Here is a 19910-nt window from a genome sequence, read left to right on the forward strand (position 1 = left end):
CATGAGGTATAGTCATATATTTTAGGCTACCGTATTTTCCGCACTATAGGGCGCTCTGGATTATAAGGCGCACTGTCATTGAATAGTCTATTTTCAATTTTTTTTCACATATAAACCACACCGGACTATAAGGCGCATTAAACGAAACACAACAGTTAGATGACTCAGTCGGACTTTGTTTGGCGCGTTCACAGTGACTCTCAGCTTTGCTCAATTGTGGCGTGTAGGGAGGGTGCTGTCTGGGACCGATGGATTGTTGGCATGTTCGCAGTGACTCAGTTGTTCAGTTGTGGCTAGAAGTGGCACATTGCACTCGCTTTTTCAGTTCATTCTTCTGTTCCTTTCCTCATCCACGTGGAGTGATGAGTGTGGCTGTGGATGTTTTTTACCACGCTGCTGCTGTCTGCTCTGTGCATGTTTGTGTGCCCTGCGGGTGGTGCAGCTTTGTAGTTTACTGAAGTCGTGCTGGGACACCCGAGTGGATTCGGGTATATGTCTGGATTGTGGTGCGCACAGTCATTTTTTGATGGGGTTGGAGGCTTATGACTGCGCCCTATATTGCAGAAAATTCTCATGATACGATATCGTCACAATATGAACCTCACGGTATGATATTTATTGCAATATCATGGGAAAGCTCACGATATGGTGAGGAGGCTCACGATTAGGGATGTAACAATATCCAAATCTCTTACGATATTTACACAATATTTTCACAGTATACATCTCACGATATGGTACGATATTTATTCCGATATTTTGTGGAGGCTAACAAAACTGTTAATATACTACTTTTTCTTCTTAAAATGCCTTGACAAGACTTAATCCAAAGAACTAAGATTTAAAAGTGCTTAGAACAATTCTTTCTTCTTGTAGTCTGCACTGAAATAGAGCAAAGGATCATGGTCTATGTAGTGCTCTCTGTCTTTTTTTAGCTATTGCTGCACCATAACTCTTAGACTTGTAATTTGATATATTGTGATGGTCCACGATATTATTGTGAGAACTTTGACAATACGATATCACAATATTTCAGTTATTGTTACATCCCTATGGCTAACGTAACATATAATATCCAAACCATGATAATAATATCTTTGGTTAGACCAACTGAGGGCCCCAAGAAGCATTTTGCAAAGGACCCCCAGAAAACCAAACAAAGGCTGAAACATTTCCCCACTAATATCCAATGCATATTCATGACCACTGTCAGCTGAAAGACCAATAAGCCATAGTCAAAAGCTTCTAAAAGTGTAAATTGTTATGGATCAGTCAAGATAAACCTCTGTGATGTATCAACAATGTAATAATAAACCATAAATATTGTCATATATCATCAGTTTAACTACTACTGATGTATTTTCACATGATGCAGTTGTAGTTGTAGATGTTTCTTCATCCCTTAAACAGAATTATTCTAACCTGACTCACTCCAGATTGATATGGCGCACTCTGAACTTTGTTAACTCACAGATATCACGTGCACGGTTAGAATTATTTTGGATATTCAGAAGATTGTCAGAGCCAGAAATCAAAGTCGCGGCACAGAGGCAAGAATATGTGCTGCAGTCCAGACTCACATGTATCACAGCTAATCCATTTATGGATATGTGGCTGCTGACAACAAACAAGTTGGATTTCCTCTAAAGTTTGAGTTATGACCTCCACCTCTATTGTCATATTCAACATTCGTAGTAGGTGCAATGCATATTCTTCACATTCACATAACAACTGCTACACTTGCACTGTTTTTCCACTAACTGCTGCATAGTGAAGGGCTCCTCCTGCTCATTTTAAATGCTAAGTTTAAATAGCCATCTCTGTCCACGTGTAGGCTGTCAGCTGCTTGTCTCTTGTTATTATTTTGCTCTCTTTCGGCCTCAGCCTTTTCTTTCCGGGCGTCATGAATTATTTGTGTCCACGCCTTGTTGCTCCATGACAGCTGTGCAGTTGGTTTGCAGTCTGTTTTTCAGATCAGGTGAATAATGGATAAGGCCGTGCAACAAAAGAGCGGTGTCCTATATGAGCTGCACTTGTTGGGGAGGGGGACAGGGCAGTCTCGGTCAACAGCTAACTTCAACGCAGCTTGGTCAAATCACTAACAAGACTTCGTTTTGTGCAGCATAGATACATGATTTGCTCACTGTAACCTGCCAATGCAAAGTGTTTGGAATAAAAAGCAAGGTTTTGATTCAGAGTTGCGCAAGGAAACGAGGCTGCCAATCTCCGCCATCAGCCCCTACGACCACCACCAATCACTAACTCACGCACCACGTTCATGTTAGGCAACGTCAGGAAGTGTCTTGCTTAAGGACTCAGCAACAGTACGCACCAAAGCAGTCACCAAGTTCTTAACCATAGGACCTGGGAACAAAGTAGGGCTGCACAATCAGTACACTAATACATTTAATATGAGACTGGGCCCCAGGTTTCTTTTTACAGGCAAAGTCATGCCCCAGGGTGAAAAAAAAAGGTTAAGAATCCCTGCACTAGAGCCACTACTGCTTCACTGCAGCACCAGGTATTCCCAGTGGTCTCTCATCCAAGTATTAGCCTAACCCTGCTTATTTTTTGAGATCAGATGAGACCAGGCCTTAACAAAGTCTTAACAAGATCTCTTTAACACATACAAACATTATTTTTCATGAACAGTGGTGCAGTGGGTTAAACATTTGCAGAAAAACAGGAGAGTCAGAAGTTGGAATCTCTTGTCCCTGTTACCTGTGTTTGAAGTAATGAGAGTTGAGGTAGTTGGATCCTAGCCAGGCTGGTGCCACCTAGTGCCTCTGCTCAATTTCATTTCTCTCCAGCGACTAGATCAGGAATCGGAATACACTAGCTCAGGGGTGGGCAAACTACTAAACCTTTTAATCCGGCCCGCCGAACTGGAAGAAATTACAATAATAAACCTTGTTGATGTTTTATTTGTCATGCATTTCCAGCGTTTCCCAGTAGATGGCGCACTACATATACATTGAGGTGCGGCGTATTATATTGGCCGCAATGCTTTATGGGAAAGTGTTCTTACAGGAGTTATTCGGACCAATAGTGAAGTAGTTGGTGTTCAAGATATAAGGCTGCACTGCTTTTATTCAAAGTTGGTACAAATAAACCTTAAAAAGCTGAAAGACTCTGAGTTGCAGAAGTCAATTTATGCAAGCGTATAGTGTCAGGTTTTACTGCATGTGAAAGTGTATGTGTGTAATTATGTGGCATTGGCTTTGTTACTGAGTTATTTTTACTCAGATTTGGAAACAGTGAGCTCATGATATTTATTTCCCTGTCGTGTGCAGTGGAACAGATTTGTACACTTTTATGTGTCTGAATCGTTCACAGAAATGTCGAAGTGCGTCTGAAGTCCTACATAAACGTGAATATGATGTAATGAAGCCGAGCTCTTAACACGTTATATGTTGTCTTCTGTCCGGCCCTTCAGCCAAACTTTAGGACCCTATGTGGCCCGCGAGCCAAAAAGTTTGCCCACCCCTGCACTAGCTGGTTCATAAAAACCCTGGAAGTGCGAGTTCAGGCTCCAGCCAATCAGTGAAGAGCCATACATTCTGTATTGTCAGCAATTCCTGAGATCGAGGATTTAAAGTTGGAACAAGGAGAATGTTTGGTGAATATGATCAAGGAGAAAGATGTTATTGCCCTTCTTCCTATGGGATTTGGGAAAAGCTTAATATACCAGTTAGCCTCGTTAGCAGCGCATTACATACATCACGACCAAACAGCAGCGATCGGTTAAATGAAAAAAGTACCCGCCTACCGAACAAATCCTAATGCTGCGAAGTCAGACAATTTCTACGAAGTGAAACCGGCTGATGAATCAGGCTAGTTGGATCCAGAAACATCCAATAGAATTTAATTATTTGTAAGCTTTTTTGTCTGCTAATTTGATATCTGTAGTCTCCCAGGCCTCCTTTATGGTTACACTTGTTTTTATATATTTATTAATTACTGTCTTTTCCTTTGGTATGACTCAGTTTTTTCATTTTAGTGGTTGTCATATTTATATTAGAAAAATACGTTATTTTGTATGGACATGGGAGTGTTGTAATCAGTGCTTTTTCCACTGAGGTTGCCGGTCTGAGTCTTGCATTGCTTTAACTTATCTGTGCACGTAACTGGTCAGACCTGTGTCAGAGCTGCTGATGCGAGCAGGACTTTATTATTACATTATACACACAAAGTCCACAGAGTCTCCGGGTGAATAATCACATTTGTCTTGGCTTTTAAATCTTTGCACGGGAGGTCAGAAAACAGTTTAGTGGCATATCCGAGTCAAGGTAAACAGTGGTGGTTGTGTAAGAGAGGGCATCTGATGGGAATTTAATATGCACTCTTATGTGCCGATAACAGCAACTCCCAAAGTACTCACAAAGGTTTTGAAACAGTAAGGCTGCAACTATGATTATTTTAGTAGTCGACAAGAGTTTTTTATTTTTTGCTTATTTCTTCTTTTTTTTTTTTTTAATGTTGTTTATTAGTTGACTTAAACAATCATTTCTTTTGCAAATTTAGATGTAAATAAAGGCGGAGCTATGCCTTCTAGATAGAACAAAAAATGTACTATTCATGAAAATCCAAAATTGTTCAACCTTTTTATGACATTTTGATCTAACGACGTTGCTATCTTTGTGATAAAATATTTTTGTTCTTTGTTTTTGAGTGTATAGTCCAGATAATATGCCAAAATTATTCAAATAGTCAACAATTATTTCAATTGTTTGGTGTTTCTCAAACTGAGGAGCACACACTTGCTCTTTAGTTTGTGTTGTTATCCACATTTTGGTTAATTTCTGTATGATATAGTCAAATTTTATGCCTGGTTTAGTTTTAGATTAGTCCTAAATTAGTACTTTTATAGACCTGGATGAGACATGGAAAGTCAATTTTTTTCTTTTGGTGGCACATTGTGGGAAAAATTTGAACCACTGCAGTGATTTGAACTAAAATAGTGAAGTTACAATACTTTAGAAAACAAAAAATATATAACATAACACCAAAGTCCACGTCTCTTTTATTATTCATGCTTCATTTACCATCAATTATGAATCATCCCAAACCACAAAACCAAGAATTCTGAACCTTTTAATTGCAGTACTCTATCTGTCAGGATAAATTAGCCCACCCAGTCCCCTTATGTGGTCTATACAGTATATTTGTGTACCCTTCATAACCCCGGGATACTGGATGGCTCTGATTCTGGCCCTCTCAAATCGATGGGCAGCTTTTATTCATATTTGATAACACCTCAGGGCAGTGGTGAGGCTAGGAGAAATCAGGGCAGGCTAATGGTTCACTTTAGACTTTAAGGTTCAGAAAACTCGCTCTGAGATTGCAGAAGGAGCGCCGGGAATTAAGATGCATTTCAAAGCTAAAATGTGATAAAAAAGATAAGGAAGAGATTTATGGTTATATTATTTTAAGCAACAAGTTCAAAATGGATCCCAAAAGTTTTAGCTGAATAACACTAAACTAAGTATTAAATGTCCTATATTCCCCGAAAATGTGAGTTTTAAGTCATGTTAAATTCTGTTACCTCATCAAAAACATTTCCAAAGTTGTGTTTTGTTTCATTAAATTTTAAGTAATTGTTTCTTATTAAGTCTGTCTACAGCTCCAAAGCTCAAAATGCTTAGTTTTTAAAGTTATCAGCTCCTTTTACCTTTAGTTCAGTAGAGATCAGCAACTCCAGGCCTGAAATGATCCAAATGACACTACCGTAGTTAAGGTGTATGGAGTTTAAACAGCAGAGCACTTCCTGTATTACCACATGACATCACAAGGTGAAGGAGAGAAGAACTCGGCCTAAATGTGCAGGATTTGTGTGTTAAACATGTGGTAATGAAACAAAACTCAACTCCAGGTCTGTTTGTCATGACAACATTGTAACAGATCAGGAAATAGGAAATATGGGCCCTTTAAAGATGCACTATGTACCTTTCTGCCACCTGCTTGTCTCTGTCTAGATGTTATGTTGCCTGGATTGTTCCACAGTATGGCATTAGATGTATGTATCTATCATTTATTCAAGTTTTTTATTGCAGGTATTGCTTGTTATTGTAAAAAAAAAAAAGAACGCTTTGGAAAATACACATTGTTTTGGTGAGAAGAGTCACCATTCCACAGATCTGACCTGGAACTTGGCTTGGTGCTGTCACCTCCTCGTCTCCATGGTAAATAAAACTAATACTATACTGTGGAGCTTTTTTGGCAAAAGAATAACTTCACATAACAAGCAGGTGAGGACCATCCACAAGAAATGTTATAGTGTATATTTAAACAACAGTGACTCATGTGCTGGAGTGGTCGTCTTATAGCTGTAAAAAAAATCCCTCAGTCGTCCAGGTAGAATCCACGGCAAAAGGAGAAATTCAATCTGTCAACTGGAGAAAAATGTATTTGGTCGATTACGTTTCTCAGCTTGGATGAGCTTCAGTTCTGAACTGAAGAAACAGTTTGGATCAGCTGCGAAACATATTCTCCAGTTGACAAATTGAATTTCTTCTTTTGCCTTACAAATGTAAGGTTGGTGGTATGATTCTAGTTCGGGTTAATGTGCACTGCCATTGAGTCCTTGAGCAAAACGCTTCACCCACCTGTATATACCAAGTAGCTGATAGGCAGTCTATCAAGGGCAAACTGTGGAGTGTTCAAAAAGTGCAATGTAAAAACGATGCATTATTATTTTGTTTGAGTAATCCTTTATTATTAGTCTGTCTACATCCTCCAAGCTCAAAATGCTCTGTTCCAACTTGTGATGTCATGAAGTGTTAGTTTACAGAACAAAATGTAAAAGGTAGCCGGTAACTTAAAGATAAGCATTCCACGGCTGAAATTATCCGATTGATTCTAATGAAGGTGTATGGAGTTTAAAAACACAATGGAGCACTCAAGGTGGAACAGTGTTTTCTGTTGGTGAAAGAACTCAGCCTAAATCTGCCAGATTTGTGTGTCAAACATGTAAATGTGTGAATGAAACAAAACACAGTTTCAGGTTTGTTTTTGCGATGAAGAAACAACATTACGTATACATGATTCATTTCTTAAAATAACCTCCATCTTTGGCATGTTGAGGTGTCACATTGTACCCTATACCCCTCGCTCACACATTCATACAATAGAACGTGTAGTGTCGAGTTTATTTTTATTCCAGCGGAATAAATTATTGTTCTGTTTCCTCCTCTCTGCTGCGGGTTAGTCCCAAATGTTCAAATATTCAGTATCTCGGCCTGATGCCACTGTAAGATTTTAAAGAGAAGTGAGGTGGAAAAAATCCTGGCGAGTCAGTGATTTCAATCAATGTTCAGAGAAAAAGAAAACTGATTGTTATAATAGTGTTTTATTATTGAGATATGGCTGAATTAAAATATGAAACTGAAAGATTTAAAAGTGTATTAAATGTGACATGAATCTAAGCAATGCATTAGTCTAAATAAATAACAGATATCTCTAAACTAGAAATTGTCTTTTTAAATTGCATTATAAGAACTATTTTATAAGCCCACTAACTGTATCTTTTATGTTTTGATATAATTTTTGTATTACACGACCAAAATTTCCTGGTATGGCTCCTGGGAAATTTCTCCAACGACTCTCTCACCCAAATCTCAGTCCTGTGCAAATCCTGACTAACGCTATGCAAATATTATGCAAATCAGTAGTTTGCGTGTTATTTGCGTGCGTGCTGTTTAGTTTAACATTTGTCACATTTTGATAAACTGATAATTGTCTATGAGACGCTTTTATACTTTCTCAGTAATCTCAGTAAACATTTCTATTTGTCCCCAAACTTTAAAACAACGAATCCCGGAGCCCCCCCCAATGTCTCGTCCTCTCCAGCCCGGCTCTCTCCAGTTCCCAGCTGCTCTCTGCGGTTCTCTATCTTTCCTTTTGCCGTTTAACAGCAACAGCCACGAGGGAGAAAAGACATTTGGTTAACGGTCCTGTTTTAGGTCCAAACACAGAGCGCGCAGTGGGCAAAACAAACACGCGCCTGCGGGCATTCCCAATCACGGCCTGTCCCCACCTCTGCTTTTCTTTGGCCGCAGTTCAATGGAGACCTGCCACAGCGTAAACAAACGTACCGATCCGAGCTCATTTGTTTAGTATTTTTGGTTAAATACGAAGAAGATCAACTGAGAAGTGGCCAGCTTTTCCCATACGTGGAAACCACTCTGAAAATATTGGCTATGAGTAATAGGCCATTGCAAATAACTGATGGTTTTAGGCCTCAATCAATAAAAATGTAAAGTACACCCCAAATATTTTAAATATAGGGCTACTATTATATAATGTGTTTAATGATAGAGTCATACGTTGACTATAGTGAGTTTTAGGCCCACTCCAGGCTTGTGGCTTTTACGCAAATGGATTTTTTTAATTTTTTTTTTTATGGATGTTTTGTTTTTGGTTGGAACAGCATATAAAATGTGCTCTGCGTAAAATATGACGAGGAAAGCAACTTGGGAAAACATTATATTTATTTTGTAAACAAGACAAGAAGTTCACTCTGGCATGTGCAAAATGAAAGCTTGGATAAGACGCACGTCTTTAGTGCGCGTAACCAAATACGCCCTTAGCGACAATAGTCTATGTGATATATTTCCCAAAGCAGAGCTTTATCTTCATTAAACGCCACCGCAACCATTTTGGACAATTTGTGGCGTTTTACTAGTGTTGCATGAATCCAAGATTTAGAAATAAATACAAATATTAAAGACATATTATATAATTTATCATAATTTAACGGATAAAGTCATTCATTTGTGCCAAGTCCTCGCCAGGCCTGTAGGACAAAAGGCCAAACAGCGATTCATTTGAGTCCGTGTTGCGTCTCCTTGTGCCGCCGCAGGTCCACTTTCCTCTGGAAGCCCTTCCCGCAGAGGTCGCATCCAAACGGCTTGTAGCCCGTGTGCTTCCGGCTGTGCGTAATCAAGTTGGAGCTCTGGCTGAACGCTTTACCGCAAACCTGACATTTGTGCGGCTTCTCACCTGTGCAAACATCAGGAAGATAACGGGTTAGTGGCTCATTCGAATCCACATATCAGCTAGATTTATCTCATTGTTGAATTTTGTGCTGTTCTGTGCCTTAGACCAATAAATCGCTCAATTACGCACCATTGTCTGTTTTTACGCACAGCCCAGTGTCGCCGTGGCGCTCACCTGTGTGGATAAACGTGTGCTTCTTCATGTCGGACTTCTGGTGGAACCTTTTGCCGCAGTACTGGCACGGGTACGGCCGCGTGTCCGAGTGGATCAGCAGGTGCGTGGACAGAGTGGACGAGCGTTTGAAACTCTTCCCGCAGATTTTACAGTCGAAGCTCCTCTCCTATGGCACAACGACACGGACTTACAGCTCACAAAAACACTGAAAATGCCACGTAAATTAATACAGTGAGCATTATTTACCTGTGAGTGCACGGCTTTGTGTTGCTCCAGACTGACCGCATGTCCGAAAGTTTTGCCGCAGATTTCACACGCAAAAGGCCTGGTTCCGCTGTGGGATCTGCGTACGTGCACCTCCAAACCGTGTGGCGTGGAGAAGACCTAGAATAAATAAAAAACATGCACTATAAGTCAACTTTACATAGGCTATGTCAAAATCTACAGAGAGGAATGATTAATTATATTTTGTTGACATAATTTGAATCCAATTGTAGACTAATATTGCATTTTTATTTGATTGTTTATGTTCACTATGAAGGAGAGTGAAGACGTGGTGATTTAGCCTATGCGTAAAGATCAATTTTGAGTGCGTCTGAAGCCTAAATTACAAGTCTCGCATTTTCGTGACATAGTTTGAGTCCAAAAATATAATAATATTACATTTTAATTTAAAAATTCTACTTTCCTGGAATAGTAGAGACATTTTAATGTTAGCTTGTGTGTTGCTTACCTTGGTGCACTTGACGCACTTGTAGGCCCCGTTCAGGATGAGACTGGAGGAGAGCAGATCCGTCTGGGCCTTGGGCTCGTGGTTTTTGATGTCTGGATAGAGCAGCGATGAGGCGTGTCTTCGATAATCGCCGTAACTGCAGTCTTCTGGATACATGACGGGGCTTCGGTCACCGTAAAAGGCCACAGTAGATCCGGGGCTTCGGTCCAGCTCGACCCGGTGTGGGGTGAAGTTCTGGGGCTGGAGGAGCGGCCGCGCACCCTGGGGACTGTCCCATGCGTAAGGCCGGAACGGGACGGTAAAGTGCTGGCTGTCGTCCACCAGAGGAGACAGGGACTTCTCTGAGGCTAAAAGCACAGGAGCATTTGTTAGACTGGTGGTCTTTTGGATTAAATGTGTGATTATTAAAGTTGCCACTTCAGATAGAACCACAAACTAAGGATCTCAATAAAGGTTCTTAAAGGAGTAACATGTTTCATCAAAATGACAAAAATGAATACAGATTTTAAAAAGAGACAGAAATAAATCCGTGTATTATCATGTCGTGATTGAAATGTCTGCCCTGAATGCTGGTGGAAATGGTAAAAGAACAATACAGGATGAATTTTGGATTTGTAACCTCTCCGTTAACATTTATCATGTCACAATTAGGATTTGCAATTGTTAATTTCATTTTAGGCGAAACCAAACTATAGACAGACATTTATTTTCTTATGGTAGGCCTATTGGTAAAGGTTGGAATGATTCAGTTTAGATTTCTGAATGCTGTCATTAATCTTTTATACTCGTGTGCTCATACCTGGTGAAGCGGATGGAGAGGGCGGCCTCCAGTAGTCCTCATAGTCCGGGGAGCGCTCGCACCCGCTGTCCGCGCAGCTCAGGGAAGACTTGGGAGAAAACTGAACCGCATCCAGGATCTGGGAGTCCGGAGACAGGCCGCAGCGATCCACGGAGAGATCCAGGGACACGTCCAGATCCTCAGACGCTCTGTCCGCGTCTGAAGGAGAGTTTAGTTCAGGTTTAGAGTTGTATTAAATTGAAATAATCTCAAACTAGATTCAATACGTAGAGTTTAGTAATATCAACAAAGTATCTCACACACAAACCAGCAAAAAACGAACTGTTTTTGTTTTGTTTTTTTCCTCTCTCTTTAGAAAGGAAGGTTCACTTTCACTGATTACGCATTACAAAACAGAACATCATATCAACAGCTTTCATTAATCTTTATCTTTGAGTGGGAGTTGCTGCAATAGTCCAATAGAAATGTTGCTTATTTCTGTTGTTAATTCAAACATAGTAGCTGCATTTGGTTGTAGGGTTTTGTCAGTTGTATGATGCACGTCGGCTTTTTAAAATCACCTGCTAAAGACACTTTCATGGCATCAAAACAAAAATGATTTAATACAATACTTTTACTTTTTTAACTCTAAGTTGACTGTGAATGCGTTATAGCTCGGTTTACGCATGAGAAGATAGATACTTCAAATATTAAAATATGCCGAGTTGCACAGAATGAATAAACCAGTGCACCAGTCTAGATAAACATTGTCTTATCCTAAGTAAATAGTTTCATACCTGAGCAGATCTGCGCCAGTATTGTATCCAGTCTGCTGTAGTCATCCTCCAAACTCCGGGGCTGGTGGTAGCTGTGCGCCTTTTTACTCTTCACCAAAAACGACCGAGGCATTTTTGCGTCTGTGCGTGCGTAAATCCGTTAGAATCCCGTCCAAATAGTCACAATAATTTCGGTAAACTTTGTTAACTCCACGGGCTCAGGTGCTGCGCGCGCTGAGCCACCGCTGTCTCTGAGCTCGACTGACACCTCATGCGCTTAAAAGGCGGCCGGACCTGACAACTGAGCATGCGCAGTGGCCGTCTGCCGTCTGCCAGGTGTTGCGGAGACAGGTGTCAGTGCGCAGTGACGTATACAGGTGCACGGCTACGGTTACAGGTGAGTGGCTGCAGTAAAGACGGGAAGACTTTAGTTTGAAGGCTTTGGGGCACTTTGCGTAAAGACACACAGATTGGGGTTTTTGCATAATTGGGGTATAATTTTAGACTTTTTAAACAACTTGAACAAAGAAGCGAGTGTAGAATGAGATTAAATTAGTATTTTAGGTAAATGTATGGGTTCTTCTCCACTTTTGTTTTATATATATATTGTAATCTGTATTTTCCAGGACAGCGTCGAAAATACTGACAGTAAAAAACAATTATAAGACGCTTTTTGTTGTTTTTCTTTTACATGAAGTCCACACTATTCTACTTCATCATTATTCACTGATGCACGACGCGTCAGATATGGTTCTTAGATTGCAAACAATAAAAAACAAACACATCCAAGACATATTTAACGAATTTATAAGATTTGGAATTCAATAAATACAAGTGAAATCGATTAGGAATATTCGTCTTGTGTTCTAAAATGATTTTGTGATAATAGACAAATAGACTAAATCACAGAACTATAACTGCAGAGTAACTGGACTGTTTTCACGCCAATGAACACATGCAAAGTTGCCTGGGATCCGGAATACATGTACACCCTTCTTCACTATAAACAGGCCTACAGACAACACGCAAAAGTGGTTTATGCCACTTATATCTGTAAAATGATGCCAGACTTGATGGCCTTTTGCGTATCCACCGTAGAGTCTCTGAAGCAACTCGTGCCTGCTTTTATCTGTGGCTTTACTAATCTAGTAGAGACGGCACAGAAAGGAAGTGAGGTTTGCACCACAGGACGCACTGCTGCTCACGCCACCGCTGCATGTAGCCCTGCGCGTCTGGTCTTCAAGAGTGCCAGTCATTAATCTGTGCGTAAAGGTTATAGGCCTTCATAGTGCTATACCAGGTCCAGACTACAGAGATTTAGTGAATGCAGGTCTTTGGTTTGCTCGGATGCATTGGAAGCTCCTCGAGATTTTATTTTGGCTAAACTAATTGCATCAATACATTTTTACTTGTCATACTTGAATGATTTTTTTTTTCTTAAACCGCTGCAGGATGTTCAATTATTGTTTCCGCATCAATAACAAAGCTACATGGAGTTGTTTTTTGTTTCATTTAAACATGTTTAACTCACAAATCCTGTATATTTAGGCTTTGTCTCTCTTTCAAACAGAAAACGCTCTGTTCCACCTTGTGATGTCATGTGGTAATACAGGAAGTGCCCCCCGTGTTTTTACGCTCCATGCACCTTCACCAGAATCATTTGGATCATTTCAGCCCAAGAATTGCCAAAAATCTAATGAGCAAAAAGTAAAAGGTAGCTGTTAATTTAAAAACAACCACTACATGACATCACAAGGTGGAACAGAGCGTTTTTAGACAGACTAATAATGCAGGTTTTTCCAAAACGTGTGAATGAAATAAAACATAAATCTAGATATGTTTTTGCAGAGGTTAAAACGTTCATAAAGCATAAATCTTAAAACGCTCAAGAGTTTTGTTAAGTGGCTTTTTTTCACCCATCCTGGCCTTTTGTAATTGTAATTTTCTAAAACAAAACGAGTATTGAAAGATTATGCTTTGTCCAAAATTAGGGATGTACTCAAAAACAAAACAAGAGTAGCCTTGAGTATTTAAATTAACATTCTCATCTGTGTACATTTTACTTAGCCTATTCACCTGTATGGTCCAAATGTAGCCTACTTATTGCTAAATTGTTGTCTTCATTATGATAGTGCACCCAAACTGTACATAAAATACCCACAAAATAATCAAACATGACACTGATTCAAATTCTGCTTCTCTTTTCACCGCTGGTGCGCAAAACTTCTCTGACATGGAAACGCGACTTCCGAGTTTTACGCACAAACCATTCCACCTGTTGTGGCGCTTGTCCATTGGCACTCACCCTAAACCCGACATAGATCCACAATAGCCGCGTTATTGAGCCTTATTAGTCTCGCCTGGCCGCTCCTCTCGCTGCCATTACGCGACAGACAGTGTGCGTACTCGCGCTTACAGTCACCGCCTCATGTTTCCCCGCACGGAGGAAGAGACCCCCAGTAGAACTATGTTTTGTTTTTACTCATCTTTTGTGGCGTGTTTTGCCTCATTACGCGCTGAATAAAGGATCGACACAGGCCCTGGTCGTTTCATCAAGATACTGACACTGGGCATCGTTAGTAATAAGCCTGAATTAGAGGGTGAAATTGTTAATAACTTAAGTGAATTTGCTTTTTATTCTCACGTATTAAATCTAGCAACAGACTAAAGGCAGGAAATCAAAGCGCAACGTGCCAGATTAGCAGAGACCGTGGTATCCGGAGAAGTGTTAAAGATATGATATAAAACAAAACAAAAAACAAATAGACGTAACCAGCAGGTGCTATCTGCCTGCAGTGGACGGGAGTGATAGAGGAGGATGCGCAATGCCACCAGCGACAAGACAAACAACAAACGGATATTGTGGTTCCAGCGGTCTGCAAAATGTACAACATCCATTTTAAAATAACCAAACTGAAGTCATTGAGCCACCAGGGTACTAAACTGTAGGCGTTCTTAATTCATTTAACTCTTATGTAGGTTATTTTACTTCTGTTGGTGTAGTTAAAACCACGGAGCAAAGAAAATTAACTCAAGTAAGAGTATTCAAATGAAAATAAGATTACTGGAGTAGACGTACAAAGTAGTGGTCTGAGTAACAATAAAAAAGTATTTGGGAAAACTATAAAATGTGACTCAAAAGTAGTAACTCTCAGGACGTAACATCTGATTTATAATTTGTAGTTAATGTAATTTTAAAGTCAGAACATGAAAAAATTAGCATAATCTGGTATTTTCTAAGAATGGGAACCAAAAAATAAATAAAATTAAAAAAATCGAAAAACTATTCACATTATAACCAAAAGTTAGGCTTGACTAACCATGAGTTTCTGAATATGAGTTTTTAATTTTTGTTAAAAGTGTTAGTATTACTGTAACTCTTGTTCTTACTGAGATGAAAGCATCAATCTGTGCATTAAATCCAAACTTAGGAGCCCCTTGATTTTTCATTACTGTCACTGATCAGTTTATCTTCAAAAACCTGAACTGAAACACGCTTTAAAAATGTGGTTTTGTTCTTGAAACGATCAGCTCCGAAACCACAAAAAAAAAAAAAAAAAAAAAATCATTTCCTGGATGCACTCAATCTAAGTGTGAATCTTTAGAGGAACTCTGCGTCATCGAGATACACAAAAACACATTTGAGTTTAGCAAAACATTTCTTTATTGTGACAATTCTGCATCCCACAGCAACAACATGGTATAGCTTTAGTGTCCGTTCTAGGGTTGCCAGGTTAGTTCTCAAAGCACCGGAGACCCCAAAAGTGCCATTTTCCTCGTCTTGTTGCCGTCGAAAAACACAGGATATCTTCTTGTTCATAGTCAGAAATCAATCTTGCTTGCTGCTTCCAATACTGCCGCTTTCGAGGCCATGTAAGAAAAATCAGTAAATCCAAATTCTCAATAGGCTTAAAATGGAGTGAACTGTATCCGTCAAGCATTACACAGACTTTAGTGCTCATTTTTGGTTGCTCAAATTTAGTTTCCTCTCGACTTCCCTCATCTTTTCCTGTGCAAAACCAACAAAACAGAATAGATTTACTTACGAAACAGCAACAGTCGTTCAAATCTGTCCCCTTACTAATGTTTATTTCTCCAAAATGCATCATTTTTGGACTTTTCCCTTTTTTGTACAATCGAAAACAGATATGCAATAGTTACGCATTTCAAGTTCAAAGGAGTTGAAAAAAAAACAAAACAAACACATTATACACATGTACATATCTACAAATATGCAGACGCCACACAGAGCCAGTTAAGGCGAGTGACTTAAGGCTGATAGTAGTAGTAGTAATAATATTAATAATAATAATAATATAATAGTATTTTCCGGCTGGTGCAAGCAGTTTTGATACCAGGCTCGGGCAAAAACAACAGATATATTTGATATTTACACACGTACAGCCACTGCATGACGCTTTGTAGTAACGGCGATGTGAATCTCAGCTATAAAAGTTTTTAAAAAGTATAAAAACACGATGAAGAGTGTTGTGAAAAATGACTTATTGCACAGTCTCTTACTTAGAAATCCGCTTCTTGTTTTCAGAAACTACAAACTGGAGGTAAACAATGACAATCTATGGAGCAGTGGTTCTCAAACTGGGGTGCAGATGCAGATAGGTGGGGCTCCTGAGCAGTTCTTCGGAGATTTGGTGCTAGTTCAGTTGGGTTTTAGTGTATTTGTGGTTTAAAATTGATTATCCTGGTTTACCGCTGTATTAACGTAAAACCTGCATTAGTCCTGGTTTAGTTTTGGTTCAAGCCTGGTTTGTACTTTTTTTGTTCTCGTGCTGAAGATCTGGTTTAGTCCTGGTTTAGATCTCAGTTCTAGTTCATACCAATTCTGATTTAGTCCTTTTTTAGCCCGGTTTTAATCCTGGTTTACTACTGTACTGGCTCCAGACCTGGTTTAGTCTTGGTTTAGTTCTGGTTCAAGCCTGGTTTCTACTTTTTGTTCTAGTGCTGAAGATCTGGTTTAGTCCTGGTTTAGATTGGTCTCAGTCCTGGTTCATACCTATTCTGATTAAGTCCTTTTTCAGTCCTGGTTTTATCCTGGTTTACCACTGTACTTGGTTAAAATCTGCTTTAGTCCTGGTTTAGTTTTGGTTCAATCCTGTTTTGAGACTTTTTGTTCTACAACAGTACAGAAGATTTAGTGTAGTCCTGGTTTAGATCTGTCTCACTCCTGGTTCAGCCCTGTTCATACATTCGTTTTTAGTCCTGGTTTAGTTCTGGTTCAATCCTGTTTTGTACTTTTGAAGAGACTTTTGGTTCTACTGCAGTATTGAAATCCTGGTTTAGTCCTGGTTTAGATTTCTCTCAGTCCTGGTTCATACCAATTCTGATTTAGTCCTTTTTTAGTCCTGGTTTTATCCTGGTTTAACACTGTACTTGCTTAAAACCAGTCCTGGTTTAGTTTTGGTTCAATCCTGTTTTGAGACTTTTTGTTCTACTTCAGTACTGAAATCCTGGTTTAGTCCTGGTTTAGATCAGTCTTAGTCCTTTTTTAATCATCGCTTAGACCTGGTTTTATCCTGGTTTCTACTACTATACTTAAGACCTGGTCAAGTCCTGATATAGTCCTTTTTGGGTCTAGTTTGGACCTGTTTTTAAGTCCTCATTTCAGGTTTTATGTTGCCTTCCAACTTATCGGACACATTTTAATCCTGAATTAGTCCCCACTGATTCTAACACTGGTCTTTCCTGAACATTTCCTTCCACAGTGAAATGACACCGCTGCTCGCCCCACCCCTTTTTCCTACAGATCCCACATCCTGATTGGTCGTCACACCGTAGTGGACTTATGATTGGCTGTCGGAGGAACGGTGAGCCTCAGTTCGTCACCGTCCTCGTCCTCCTCATCGCTGTCCGTGTCCGGGATGTTGGGTCTAAGGCGGATTCGGGTGGAGCCGGACACGGCCCTCTGATCCGGACTCGGGGCTTCTTGGATGCTGGGGTCCCGGGATCTGTCGTCGTCCGAAGAGTGGTAAGACTCGAGGTTCCCGCCCCCGAAGTGGTTGACCAGGTGGATGCGGTCAAATGTGGATTGATTGGACATGCCCCTTTGGCCTTTGAGACAGCAGATCTGAAAGAAGGCAGCAAAAAACATGATTTCTTCTCATGTTTTGGCGTTTATTTTTTAGCGACACGTGTATTGCTTTGTTACTATTACATGAACCCAATCAAATAAAAAAATACATGCACATTCTTGGCACATTTATGCACAGGAATGGGGTCTTTTAGATGGCCGTGCAGTAATTTTGTAAAAGCAAGTGAGACAAAACAAAAGGGACTATCTCAGTGTATATAATAAGCAAGCAGATCCTAGCCTCATTCGTTTCACTTCGTGGAAACCGTCTGACCTCACAGCATTAGGATTCGTTTGCTCAATGGTAAGCGGGTACTTTTTTTTATTTAACCAATCACTGCTACTTGGTCGTGACATATGTAATGTGCCGCTAACGGAGCTAATTGGTATATTAAGCTTTTCGAAAATTCCGTAGGAAGAGGGGCAATAATGTCTTTCCCCTTGATAAAATTCACCAAACATTCTCTTTGTTCCGGCTTTAAATCCTTGATCTTGGGAATCACTGCCAACACAGAATGTATGGCTCTTCGCTGATTGGCTGCTGCCCAAACTCGCACTTCTGGGGTTTTTGCGAATCGTCTAGTGTATTCCGATTCCTGAGCTAATCGCTGGAGAGAAATGAAATTGAGCGGAGGCACTAAGTGGCGCCAGCCTGGCTAAGCAGATCCATGGGTGACCTAGAAATAAAAATAAGGCTAAAATGTATATTCTGTTTTGCCTGGTATTTTTAATAGAGTGATATCAGTCTGGTCCCCATGCACTCCATTGTGTCTCAAGTAGGGCCCGACCGATATAGCTGTTGGCCGAAATTATTGGCCGATATGAGCATCTTGGAGACATATCAGCTCTCAGCCTAAATCTTGCCGATACGAACCGATAGTCCACGTGGGCATGTTTTACCTTGTTACAAATCTTAGACTCTCTATATTATGTCAATTTAATCCAATTTACAGACAGATAAATGACGTAATATGTGGTGGCGCATCAGTATTTACCTGTGGAATAATTTGTCTAAGTCTGTGACACCGTACTGCCCGTGAACGCACCCCCAGAGTCACATCATTCACATGCTCTTGTTCACACACGCAGCTTATCAGGAGTCAGGATTAAAAGGGGATTTATTTGTGAAGACCTGTGATCTGAGAGGAGACTGTGTGAGCGGTGAGTGTTGCAAAATGTGTAAGTTTTGAGGCTACTTTTGGTTCTTTTCCATTGGTTGACGATTAGCTGCTGTAAACTACCACACATAAAAAGCCCGTTTTCTCTTACATTGGCCTAGTGTAGAGTGACTATAGTGGCTGTACACACGTTACTGGACACGCACTGATATGTAAATGAGCTGTGAATAGAGGTGTGAATGATCAGCATTTACACATAATTAATTACAGTGGCGTTTACTGCTAAAGGCTGACAGCGGTATCTTACTTACTTTCTTTACTGGCTAGAATGTGATGCAAAAATGCCATTAGACCTACTGTCTTTAAATATGATTGTAAACTGTGAATAACAATAAATGTTGCCTAAATAAACCCAATATAAAATCCAGTAGAGCGAGACCTTTTTATAATGAATTTACAGTAAATTTTTACATCACTAAATATATCGGCTTTTATATCGGATATCGGCAGCTCCAACTCCCATTTTATCAGTATCATATCAGCCGCAAAAAAATCCCTATCAGTCGGGCCTTAGTCTCCAGCCCAGCCACAAGTAATTATGCAATGTATTTTTTTGTGACGCATGTGAAGTAACACAAAAACATAAATTTATCTAACAACATCTATTAACAATGTTTAGTTTAGCTCACTGATTCTGCAGAAATATGTCATGTTTTTCAGTCCCCTGTAATTTATATTTTTTTGGATAGGGACGGACCATGCCAGTCCCCAATCTGTCAGTCACGGCCATTTGAAAACAGTGACCAGACTCACATCTTTGTACAGTATTGTAAGTATTCTCCCAGGGAAGTATTCTGTGTAATTCTGTTATTATCTTTTCAGTACAGTCAATTAGTCATTCTGAGAAAAGCTACAACACATTGGAAAGGTACAGTCTCTATGCTTCAAGGCTTAGTGGTAGTGAAAGTTTAAAGTATTCGTAACTCTGAAAGGAAACTTTTTTTGTGGAGCAAATGTGTTATTCACATATTCTTTGTCATGTTTTCCTCACTTATTTCAGTAAAGCTCCTCCATTGATGGTTTATGGATACATATGACGGCACCAAAGCATTGTAACGCTTAGGTAAATGGGTGATTCACATTGACATTGAAGGATGGCAGTTTAGAATATCTATAGCAAAAAACAAAAAAGCAATGCATTAATTCATCCATAATCTTCCTGCTTATTCCAATTAAAGCTTTTGTA

General features: G+C 39.8%; 1 protein-coding gene across 1 annotated transcript in view; it reads right to left on the reverse strand.

Annotated features, from left to right (window-relative positions):
* Positions 1-8490: 8490 nt before the first annotated feature.
* Positions 8491-19910, reverse strand: part of evi5b (ecotropic viral integration site 5b) — a 30637-nt gene continuing 19217 nt past the window's right edge. The window contains exons 9-16 of the mRNA XM_055165247.1: positions 17250-17543; positions 11753-11907; positions 11480-11613; positions 10704-10901; positions 9905-10251; positions 9418-9555; positions 9172-9337; positions 8491-9000 (exon numbers count right to left, since the gene is read on the reverse strand). Coding sequence (XP_055021222.1) covers positions 8822-9000; positions 9172-9337; positions 9418-9555; positions 9905-10251; positions 10704-10901; positions 11480-11613; positions 11753-11907; positions 17250-17543 — 1611 coding nt within the window. The 3' untranslated portion in view covers positions 8491-8821. The remainder of the gene's footprint in view (positions 9001-9171; positions 9338-9417; positions 9556-9904; positions 10252-10703; positions 10902-11479; positions 11614-11752; positions 11908-17249; positions 17544-19910) is intronic.

The sequence above is a fragment of the Boleophthalmus pectinirostris genome, unplaced genomic scaffold (assembly GCF_026225935.1).
Source record: "Boleophthalmus pectinirostris isolate CB_2022bp ecotype Guang Dong unplaced genomic scaffold, ASM2622593v1 HiC_scaffold_7, whole genome shotgun sequence".
NCBI classification, from domain to species: Eukaryota; Metazoa; Chordata; class Actinopteri; order Gobiiformes; family Gobiidae; genus Boleophthalmus; species Boleophthalmus pectinirostris.